The 12,348-nt window shown below is 37.5% G+C and overlaps 1 protein-coding gene across 2 annotated transcripts in view; it reads left to right on the top strand.

Moving 5' to 3' along the window:
- The window catches only part of LOC113660693 (contactin-associated protein-like 2), a 138,816-nt gene that overhangs the window by 103,484 nt on the left and 22,984 nt on the right, over window positions 1-12,348 (top strand). For both annotated transcript variants that reach the window (XM_047808900.1, XM_047808901.1), the window contains exons 14-15: window positions 5,744-5,900; window positions 8,153-8,280. In XM_047808900.1, the coding sequence (XP_047664856.1) occupies window positions 5,744-5,900; window positions 8,153-8,280 (285 nt within the window). The remainder of the gene's footprint in view (window positions 1-5,743; window positions 5,901-8,152; window positions 8,281-12,348) is intronic.

Genomic DNA, 12,348 nt, shown 5'->3' with positions numbered 1-12,348 from the left:
TTATCAAAGTCAAAGCACTGCACAGGTGGAAAAAGTCACAGTGATATGATCATGAAGATCTACTTGATTGAAGTTGATTTAGCTGTTGAATGCTCGATTCTGATTGGCCAGGGTTAGGGTTAGGGTCAGGGTTAGGTTTTGTTTGGTTTTGGAGGTCCGGACAGCTGAGTCACTGGCTATTTTCAAGCGGCGGGAAACACTTCAACTAGCACTTCTTTCCTTATCTTGTGCATTTAAAAAAAAAAAAAAAACCTTTGACACTTTTTCATTGTAACTTTGAACAAATGTTTTAAACTCATGGTATCTTAAGTATGTAACCTAGTGAACCAGCATTAATGTATTCAATGTTAGAGATTTAAGCACTTATGTACGTCGCTCTGGATAAGGGCGTCTGCCAAATGCTGTAAATGTAATGTAAATGTTTTCCATAACAGCAACTTTAACAGTAATTCTGGCATCATGGTTTACATTATTATATATTATACCGCACACTATAGTTATCATTGCTATAATTTCTTCGCAGGGACTTGCAATTTATTTTCCCAAGTATAATTAATGATGTGATTTTTATTTAGCATCCTCCTTTGGACAGTTTCTTGGGGTTTGGTGGCTTAGTGTTTAGCACATTTGTCTCTGTCCTACAGGGTTGGCTGCACAATTCCTGACATCCACTCTATGTGATGGACTTTGTGTGTTCTTCCTATCCTCCTGGGGTTTCATGCAGGTACTCAGGTTTCGGCCCACAGTGCAAAGAGGTGTTGTTGTCAGATTGGCATCTCTACATTGTTTGTACTGGGTGATTATGTTGGCATTCTGTCCAGGGTGGCATTCAGTCCTTTGGAATTGGCTCCAGGTTCTCTGTGACCCCGTGTACGATAAGTGCTACAGAAAATGATTCAATGGAAGGAGTCTCCGGTTTCACTTCCCTAGTGTGACTAACAGTGACCTGTATGGTTGTGCACTTTCTCAATTCTTAACATCACAAGCTGTTTTTAAAACCTTATTAACTTTAAGCGAGAGAGAATACAACAAATTACTGTATAGCTGCTTTAACACAAGTGATTATAGGAACAGGAAATGACTTGTTTCATTGAGGTTCATTAAACCTCATACAAAATGCTGTGGTATAAAAGGAATAAAAAAGTCTTAACTCTGTTATCTATAACTATTTTCCTATAACAGCACAGCCAGAAGTGTTTTATCATATATAAACCATATAATATAATGATATAAACTGCTCTTGTTGATTAATGATCAAATTATTTCTGTGAAAAAATACAATGTGAAATGGTACGACTCGTCTATAGGAAGAGCAATCGATCAGGTCAATCGATCAGGTATCAGCAGAGCCGTTCCCATGCTTTCTCTCTTGATAAAGACCAGAATAAAACTCAGAGATTTTTAGACATGAATAAACCTTTTATCACCTAAATTTGAAGGGCACGTCGATGGATGGAAAAAGGCAACGTTGATGTGCCCAATCTTTCTGGGCTCTGTTCCAAATCTCTTATAAAACACTAGATGGATAAAATAGTGATTTAGCTTTAAAACTTTTTACATGTTTAATTATTCTAAAACTTAGAGTTCTAAGGCATAGAATGTCAACAACTAAATCAGAAATCACACTCAGTAGAAACTTCCAGAGTTTCAGGGGGTTTTGTTTTGTTTTTGTTTTTTTTTTTGTTTTTCTTCTCAATTTGTCTTTGTTTTGTCTGTAATTTGTCTCTGCCTCGATGCCTTGTGCTTCCGCTAGCTTGTTTGAGTCAGCATCTTTTAAACTGAGGTAGCAATTTATTAATCGCAGAGGTTTCGGGTTTTAAAGGTAATATACTTTCAAAATATGACATCTGACTGCTTCCTGGTGCAGTAATGGGAAAGTTATCTGTCAGCTAGCGGCTTATATCATATCACTCAAACTTTATTACAAATGATTAACTAACAGCCAATGAAAGCTAAACGCAGACTAAAGTTTACAACTGGATGACCTTCCTCTATGATTTGATCTTGAACAGGCCATTTTTCTCACTGTAATGTAGACTAAAAAAAAAAAACCCAGATATTTAAAAACAACAATGTAGTTTTTAGTCATGTGACACAGTCATGTGACTCTCATTTAACTTAAAAAAATAGTGGAAGATGTTGGTAGTTTAGCGGTTGTATAGCGCTGTTAAAGATTAATGCCACGTTTAATGTTCTCGCATCAATTCAAATAGATGGAAACTAAATAAACGGCTGACAGAAACGATGCAGGCCAAAGCTTTTTATGTTTTTTTGTACGTTCGATATAGGGATGTGAGCGCTTTAAGCAATATTTTGGCAAAAAATGGCAAATACAAATAAAGTTCTCTGCTCTACAGCACATGTACTTGTGCCCTGCCTTATGGCCGCCGCTTGTAATGTTAGCCTGAATAAGGAGAATGAGTTATGATTCTTATGTCTCTCTCTCTCTCTCTCTCTCTCTCTCTCTCTCTCTCTCTCTCTCTCTCTCTCCCTTTTTTCTATCCTCACATTTGTTTTTGATGCCTTTCAGCTTTTCAGAAGCAGTGAATCTGAATGCAGATTATGTCATGAAACATGTTGGCGAATGATAAAAGAATACAAAGAAAGCAAGAAACACATTTACCTCCTATTCACCGAGCAAATGCAATTAACCCTGGTCAATTAATCCTCATTTCTAATTGCTGAATTGTTTCAGTTGAAAAATGTGGAACGTCATTAAGGGACCGGGGTAATTATCATAACACGGTTGATGGATTACTGAAGCGCTTTGGATCAGTGGAGGTTGGAGGTGTGGCGTTTGAATACACGTGACGGATTATTGACTAGCAGTGATGAGGAAACGTTTACAGAGTGATGAGGGATTGTTGTTTGTCTTCTTGGAGGCGGTGTGAAAATAGACCCATATTCTGCCAACTTACTATACTAAATATACAATATGTATATTTATATTTATGTTATTGCTAAATGTTAGAGATTCATTGTGGTGTGGATTTTCCAGGTGTGCTAGTTTCCTCCCAAAGGTACATGAAATTAATCTGTGACATAAGTTGGAGTGAAAAAAGAAACTTCTAGATTTCTAATGGATGAAGAAGAATTAAAGGTGTAATACAATGCCAGTTTCAATCTACATCCCAAAAACATGCCCTTTACATGCCCTGGAACGACTATTCTAGATCAAGATCAGTTACTGAAGGTAGGCCTATGGAAGTTTAATATCTTTCCTCAGAAATGCAGTCAAAAAAAAAAAAAGAAAAGAAGATGAATGCCGTAACAACATGGCAACAAAGAGGCGAGTCCACACACTGAATGACACCGCCGCCCTGATCTATCTCTGTGTTTGTGTCTGAGCTCGTCTTCGGGGCAGAGTGTTTCTCCACCATTCCACCATGTTATGTTTCCCTGCAGGTGGCTATTCAGAGGGAGCAATTTACCAGCAGCAGGGTACAGACTGATCACCAAAGGAGAGGCAGACACAAATGGAAACCTAGACTTTGAATGGGTGAAGAAAAGCTAGGAAATTGTATATTAAAGGGGCAATGCCATTATCTGTATCTGTATGTGTGTCAGTATCAGTACCTAAAGAGGGTGTCTTCATGGTGACGAAGTCCATTTTGGCTGTTGCTGAGTTTCCAATGAACTCAATGTGCTATGGTGAGGAACGTGAAGTCTAGTGTGAGCTACTTGTGTGTAAATCTGATTGTGTGGTTAAATAAAGTAGAACTCAAGCTGCATCAGATCACACTGTCGATCAATAGAGATCATGTTAAAGGGGTTTCTTCTTACAGGCTCATTAGACTCAGTAATAAAGGAGAGAATGGAAAAAGTGATTTCAAGCTTGAACCCGTAGAACGGACAAGCCTGCTAAATGCTCAGCATAAACCGGTTGGTAACTTCAAGGTAGTGGCCTCCACTGTTCATTCCCTCTAAAGACCTCAGAATTCATGTATTTAATTAAGACCAATCCGCAAATCAATTTTCCCAGTCATAGATTTAAATAGTCATACATCGTTGAATTTGGTACAGTTAATGATTTGAAGACTCCCTGGGTCATATAATTTAAGACTGATCAAGTGATGTACTGTTCTCTGAGTGTGGCCTTCGTTCTCATCTGAGAGAGTCATAATACGATGGGAGATGAGTTTCGATCTGCAATTCTGTTCTGCAATAAAAAGCCGAATCCCCTATTTTACTTTCTCCCTCAATTTATTCTAATAAAAATACCCAGATGATGAAGATTGATTGGCACAGCATGAACCAGAAATAGATCCTGGAGAGTAATGAAGCCAATCCCCTTCAATGCATTATAGCCTGGACACCTCGGCCAGCCCTCCATCAGGAACACAGACCTCTGTGTTTATACTGTATGGATGTTATGGATTGAGACGTGAGATCTAATCTTGTTGAAGGGCTCTGCAGACTTTTATGACACTCAATGCTATGTCTCCAGGAGCTTATTGCCATGTAGTAGGCCAGCCTTGATGAGCAAGTGTGACGGAGTGATCAGACAAAGGGTGATTTTAAAGACCCCCGGTTACTGGGACCCTACCATGGAGCTAGGTCTGAGGGTGGTATCCACAGGCACGTGATGACTAGACCACCCGTTATAACTTGGTCAAACTTAGCACAAAATGTCAAAGTGAGACCATATTGTGAGCTAAATGCAGTTCCAATCAGGCATCAGGTACATGACTAAAAGGTTTTAGATGGACAAGACCTTTGTAAAAAGGCAGAAAATGAGACTTGAGTTAGTGTGGCAGATAACATTTCTAATAGATATTTTTGGCCTTGGATCCTTCATCATTGGAGTAAATTCTCTGTTACTCTGGAGTTTCCTCATCTGTGCGGTGTGGGATAACCAATCCCAGGTTAAAGGCCTCCCAGTTGGAGTTTTTCCCACCTGGTACCTTTCCAATCTTCGTCTGCAAAGATTTCATGATGCCAACTGTAGCCTCAGATTCCTGTTCCTGATTGAAACAAGAATGAAATCTCATGTGGTCTTCTGTGTTGAAGGCACTAAAGGTGTGAAGTATTGTGCATTACGAGATGATTCTGAGTTTCTGTAGACTTCCTGTCAGCTAAGCCATTCTACTCTCTCTCTCATCAGCAACCATTTACAATAACAAAAAACACGGCATGTTCAAAGTCATGGTCACACCACACCTTAATTATTAAAAGCAATTCTCAAAGACCGTCAAACATCACAAAGTAATAAGGTAAAATCCTAGAAGCAAAAGTAAAGAAAAATGAAAAACAAATATCAAAGCACTTTCATTTCTGAGGAAATTTTATTGGAGTGTTTCTACGATTTTTTTTAAATCTGTTGAACTGTTTTTATGACTGGAGAATGATGACCTTGCGTTTGTTTCTTCCACCATACAGACCTGTTTTCATATTTTTTTTAATATCTTTTGGGATATCAAGAGAAATTCTTGCACTGGAAGTTTACGCTCTCCTCATTGGTTATCGTTTTATTCACACTGAAGATTGTATTGATTTATGTACATTCATAGTCGATCATATTAATCCTGTTTCATTTGCTGCAGGAAGGATAATAATTGAATATTTATTGCCTGTAATAAATTATGCCTTCTGAATGTCCTTTCATCTTCTATTAACTGTTTAGTGCTTGTCCCAATGACTGCAGATTCTTTATGTATCATTAAGTGTCAATAAGAGACAGAAAAAAATATTCTGTTGTAAATTATCTTTATTAGTCTTGCTTGTCGGTCTGTGTATGTTACAGATGGGAATCCGTACACCTTTTGGGTTGGCAGAGGGAATGAAAAACACTTCTACTGGGGCGGCTCAGTGCCGGGGGTCCAGAAATGTACATGTGGCATCGAGCACAACTGCATCGACCCCAAGCACCACTGTAACTGTGATGCAGATCAGAAACAGTGGTGAGTGATGGTGCACTGCTTAATTATCATATCATTTACATGTGTTTTTAGTTTTCAGCAGTGTATAACCAGTTATAGCTTCCGTTCAGTTATTTAGCCATATACATAATAATGGGATGTAATTAATAATTTTACCTCTTTTAGTGAAGTTTTGCATAAATGCTTGGTCATGATTGGCCTACAAAGGTTCTGGTAAAGTTTTGTTAGTTTCTTTGGCATGTGGAAAGCACAGGGGAAGCCGTGCCTATCTCAGGTGTGACCCGAGAAGTTCGGATAAGAGGTAGAAAATGAATGAATGAATGAATGAATGAATGAATGAATGAATGAATGAATGTGGAAAGCATATTTTCACCATTGTCAGTGTTCACATTAATAATAATAATAATAATAATAATAATAATAATAATAATAATAATAATAATAAGTTTAATGAATTTCACATCAATACATACAAATATTTAAAAAGTAAAAAATCAAGAACATTTAAGAAGCAACAAGCAAAGTAAAAACTGTTAAATTAGCAAATATTGATTACTGAATTTTATTTGTCTTCATTTGTAACATTTGTTTTGGTTTCCTTTCTTTCAAGATATTCACCTAAAAATAAGCAACAATTTGTGTGTTCAGTTGAAATAAATGTGATTTTTGCACCTACCTTGTGTAAATGCCTTGGGAATAACTTCGGAATACATTTGTCTGTAGCTTGATAAATGAGTTCCATTGATTGTAATAGAGTCCCAAATTTCTTTCTGTCAGGCTTTTGGATCCTCCAGATAGCAGGTGTGTGTGTGTGTGTGTGTGTGTGTGTGTGTGTGTGTGTGTGTGTGTGTGTGTGTGTGTGTGTGTGTGTGTGTGTGTGTGTGTGTGTGTGTGTGAGTGTGTGTGTGTGTGTGTGTGTGTGTGTGTGTGTGTGTGTGTGTGTGTGTGTGTGTGTGTGTGTGTGTGTATGTGTGTGCGTGTGTGTGTGTGGAATGAAACAATCTTTTTTTTTTATTATTTTACACACACCACTAATGTAACCAGTAAAGATATCATTTTAGTTCTCACTTTTTAAAGATGATGACGATAAAATAAAAGCGTGTATCAGTATTATAGCAGGCATGTACGCTCGAGCAGAGATAGCGAGTGAGCAAGTTATCTTCTGAGATTTCACTTGAGAGAGCCCACCAGCTGGGACTCAGCAGGAGTGTGAGTATATTGGATTCATGAAATGTATAAAAGCTACACACAATGCTGTAACATGGCCTTCCTGATTATAATAACCTGTTTGTTTGGGGTCAGGACACATGCTGAGAATATTTGAAGATGTGAAAACGTGACCTATTTCATATATCACCTATAATTTAAATTCAGATTATGCTCATTTATGTAGTTAAAATAAAGAGATAATGAGAGGCTTTATTTATTTATTTATTTATTTATTTATTCCTAGATGTTCGAAGATGTTCAGCACTGCAGCAAATTGGTACAAGAACAATTTATACACAACAATTCACTTGGGAAATAATAATAATAATAATAATAATAATAATAATAATAATAATAATAATATAAAATGTGGTAAGAGGAACTTCATGCTGAACCTCGTCACAGCTCACCATCTCATCACATCATAGCTAATCGGCTTTTGTAAATGACCTTGTTAATTTAGCTAGATAGTTAGCATTTCTCCTTCTGTTTAACTAGTTACATTTTGTTTTCGTTGCTAATCTATCTTAGCATTCATTCCAGTTATTAAACGCTATCCAACAAGACAAATTCAATGTTTGTGTGAGTTAGCATAATGTTTTCATTATGACTGAGTGACTGCATGAAGGATCTAGTCATACAGGGATAGACTTAATAGACCTGTGGTCACTAATACTTTTGAATATTTTTGATAAACTGTAAATATTTTTCACTTAAATAGATTTTGCCTCCATTGTTCCACTTTTTTACAAGGTACATGCAAATCTTCCTCATTTCTTCCCTGCTCACAGTCAGGCATTTATCTATGCTATTATTTATACATGACAAAAAAAATTAGTCTGAGTCCTGAATACTGTGTAAATGGAAACAATTTCTCTCGCTTGTTGTCTTTTCAGAAAATGTTTCTCTGTTTCTGTTCTCTTTACTCTTTGTTATTCTAGTAATTTGTAATGTTATTATAGTAATGTTATTATACTAATCAAGCACGCACAACTTTTGATCACATACATACTCATATTGTGAATTTGTAATAAATATTATGCCTGAATCTTTTCTCCTTGCAGGAGAGAAGATTCAGGGCTTCTGGTATATAAGGATCACTTACCGGTGAGCGAGGTAGCGGTAGGCGACACAAATCGACCCGGATCAGAGGCCAAGCTCACAGTGGGACCTCTGCACTGTCACGGAGACCGTGAGTTAATTTCTCTAATTTTAAGAGTGTGTAAAAATTCTGATTAGGATTCTTATCCCTCTGTTATTACAGGAAACACAGTCCTGTCCGTAACACATGCTACAGATTTACTGTTCATCAGCTGGTCCTTCTCCACCACCAGACAATTTTCCAAATAAATCAAAATGAATGTACAGCATGTAATACTAGACGTCCTTATTAATAAGACTAAAAATAGCCTGGTTTATACTTTATTTCATTTTGTATTATTTGCTATCTACAGCAAGCCTCTATAAGGGCAAAAGCCCCATGTCTACTTCTCCACCTCTGCTTTTATCTTGTCTCATCTTATCACTGATGTATGTTCACGGCTCATTATTTTTAATTGCACCATGTTTGTCATTTAGAACAGCTGCATGCGATTACAGTACTGAATCCAGGCGAACTGTAAAGCACTGTTATAAAATTATTTCTTTGCTTTTTCTCTGTGGGGAAAAAAAAAACAAAACGCCGGAATCTATGAAGATATGAACACGACAACTCGCTGTGACTATCTGAAGTTTTGCTGGTGAACGGGCATAATAGGTGTTCATCAAATTTCCCATTACTCTTGCAGTAACACTATATATGAAGCCCAGACTTCATATAGTCATGAGTCAATTGTGTCATTGTCAATTTTGGGCTTTTTTTTTTTTTTAAATATACATGAACTTATAAAAATAAAAAAAACTCAAACTCATCAATAATGTGACAGAATGTTTGGGTCAAAAAGTGTTTTCTATATTACTTTAGAAACATGTGATGGAAGTGGAAGCTGAGTGGCTAAGGTGTTGGTTTACTGAACAGAAGGTTGTGGGTTTGAATCCCAGGTCCATCAAGCTGCCACTGTTGGGCCCCTGAGCAAGGCCCTTACCTTCAATTGCTTAGTTGTATAAACAAATGAAATAAATGTTAGTATCTCAGGATAACAGTGTCTGTCAAATGCCAATGCTATTATTTTTGAAATCCTGCAAAAAATGTTCTTAAAATGCAAATGTTCTTTTAAAAGACATTAGAACTGGTTGGAAAGACTTTATGCAACAAGCACCAATGATGGTAAAGGTGAAGGACTTGTCAGAGAACTGGGATGATTTCCAGCACGGCTAAAGCAGCTCCTTTATATAATCTGCAGCTGCTCACTGAAAAGTGTGTTAGGATTGATGGAGATAATTCCCCCATATTACTCTGCTTACACGTCATAATTACTTTACCAGTGTTTTGGGTACAGCTGATGCCCACCGTTACATTCCAACAAAGACAATTAATATCAGCTTAAAGAGTTTTCCATCGGATCGTTTATCCATGAAAAAGGTGACACTAAAGATTTATTACTCTACTGAGATGGAAATATGAGAAATTGATGACACGGTGTTTATAGCAGCTGTAGATTTATTGTGCTGAAATCATTTCTAGCTAATGAATTTCCATCGATGGCTGAAAAATTCAAGACAACAAACAAATGTTCATGATGATTTCATGATTTTTAATGAAGGCAAACATATGGCCTTTGATATTTACAGAAAAGACTTCTCACCTTCAATGAGCCATTTGGTAAAATAAATGAGATCAATAACCCTGACAGTAATAAAGCAATATAATATCCCTGTCTTGTATCATTAACTTTAGCATTGAGCAGCAATTGCAGTGGAGGGTGTAAAAGCAATGTGAGATGTAAGGATTGTAAGCATGACAGGCCAACATTGTCCCTGATCCATCTATCTAAGCTCTTTTTTATGCCCCATAAAGTGTTGAGCTCTTGATAACATCATTAGAGCAAAAACCATGGTATATTGTATTGTCTTTCCAGTAAATAAGTTAATAGATCTCTAAAGTATTTATGATATATCTGGCAACTAAATGTACTGTAAGTATTCTGTCAGAAGTACTTACAGCTGCCCAGCATGTTGGCACTGGTTAAAGTAAAGTATTAAATAAGCCTGACTAAATGAATTTTTAAGCCAGCTTTTTAAGCTTTTTATGTACAAATGTTTAACCAGTAGAATGAATAATTACAAACATGTCACTAACACAGGAGGGGGCACGGTGGCTTAGTGCTTAGCACGTTTGCCTCACACCTCCAGGGTTGGGGGTTTGATTCCTGCCTCCGCCTTGTGTGTGTGGAGTTTGCATGTTCTTCCCGTGCCTCGGGGGTTTCCTCTGGGTACTCCGGTTTCCTCCCCCAGTCCAAAGACATGCATGGTAGGTTGATTGGCATCTCTGGAAAATTGTCCGTAGTGTGTGAATGAGAGAGTGTGTGTGTGTGTGTCCTGCGATGGGTTGGCACTCTGTCCAGGGTGTATCCTGCCTCGATGCCCGATGACGCCTGAGATAGGCACAGGCTCCCCGTGACCCGAGGTAGTTCGGATAAGCGGTAGAAAATTAATGAATGAATGATAAATGAATTTATAAGCCAGCTCCTTTTTTTGTGACTGTGACCGAGCCCTGAATACTATGCAAACGAAAAGAAATACAAAGAAAAGAAAGAAAATGTTCTCTGCCCCCTGCTTTAGTCTCTATTATTCTAGGTACTAATAAAGAACTTGCACTTTTTGATGAAAGCAGACCAAAATTTCACTAATGTAAAGCTGAGCAAGATCATTCAGTGCTTCAGAGCCTGGAGTTAATAAGCCCACTTTCACTGCTGTGATGTAATTGAAAGTTCATCATGGGTTAGTCCTTAATCAGAATAAACCTTAATTCTGAATTCAGCCCTAGTCAGAAGAATTTTTGTCCTGTCAAAATTAAAAAGGAGGAAATTACTCAGAAGTCTCTGTGTCATTTCCATTAAGAATGTGAGCATGTACTTTGTGATTGATGGTAGTAATATTAGGTGCCATACGATTTCATTTCCTGTATCATGACCTCAGTAAGACCGCATCAATTAAACAGGGTGAGCATTTACTAAAACCTCAAATTCTTCTCTAAGAAATTGTCTAACCAAGAAACAGACGTAGCACAGTACTATAGATGTAGCCCGGTAAATGACCGACAGCACAATTTTGGATTTTGTATCGTTATAAATCTTCACTTGGGATTCATCATCTGTCTAGAAATTGTATCAGGTTTTCGTCTACCGAAAATTCCTATTTATTTTTTATTTTATATCTATTTATATCCATTGTGGTTGTGAGGACTTCTAAGGTTTACAATCCATGAAGTGCCATAGCAACCAAGAAGCCAGAGAGTTTGTTCTTTAAGCATAATGAGCAAGTAGTGCGATCCTGTCAAAGCAAGCAACTTCGCCTGATGTGCTGACCTTTTTACAGAAAGTAAAGGAAGTGAGAAACATTGACTTGTCATTAGCAAAGTCTCTAAGAAGCCATATTCTTCTAAAGTGCAGATCTTTAATTCCTGAAGGTAACCTCACATTTATCTTTTGTTTTGCTTTTTTTTTTTTCGTACAGTCTTAAAGGTCAGTTCTCATGCTGAAATGTGACTGACCAGGGGAAAAAATCTATAAGTATTCTTGAAAAAACACACTTATGTTCAGTACTAAGGACGAATATGAGTGACGCATAGATATTTTGCTCCATCACAAAGCACTGACTCTGAATACACAGCTATGACAATAATAAATATATGCCAACAAAGTGTGACTGAGAACACAAAAAATAAGCTTTTGGAGGAACTTGTGAGATGTGAACCATATTTTATTAACTTATTATTAAATTAACAGATCCATAACTTTAATAACTTTATAATTCACTCTGACTCTGTCAAAAGAACCGGCGAGGCGACGTCCCGCCCTCCTCTGACTCTGATTGGCCGTGATTCACGGCCCGTAACCCTAAAACAAACCAAAATCAAACCAACGATGGCAAGGAGTATTACCCAATCAGGGGCGGAATAGGACGCGTCTCCACACAATGCGGGTGGGGTGATTTGCATGGGATGCTGTATAATGTGGACCTATGTAAAATACAGGACAAATCCCGTCCCGTATTGATTTGATACAGGACGCGTCATTTTGCCTGTAAATACGGGACGATTCCGTCGTTAAGGCTTTGGCCTACTGCACTGAAGGTCATGAGTTTGAATCCCACTTCCAAC

The sequence above is a fragment of the Tachysurus fulvidraco genome, chromosome 25 (genome assembly GCF_022655615.1).
Source record: "Tachysurus fulvidraco isolate hzauxx_2018 chromosome 25, HZAU_PFXX_2.0, whole genome shotgun sequence".
NCBI lineage: Eukaryota > Metazoa > Chordata > Actinopteri > Siluriformes > Bagridae > Tachysurus > Tachysurus fulvidraco.
This window is presented reverse-complemented; position numbering and strand designations above follow the sequence as displayed.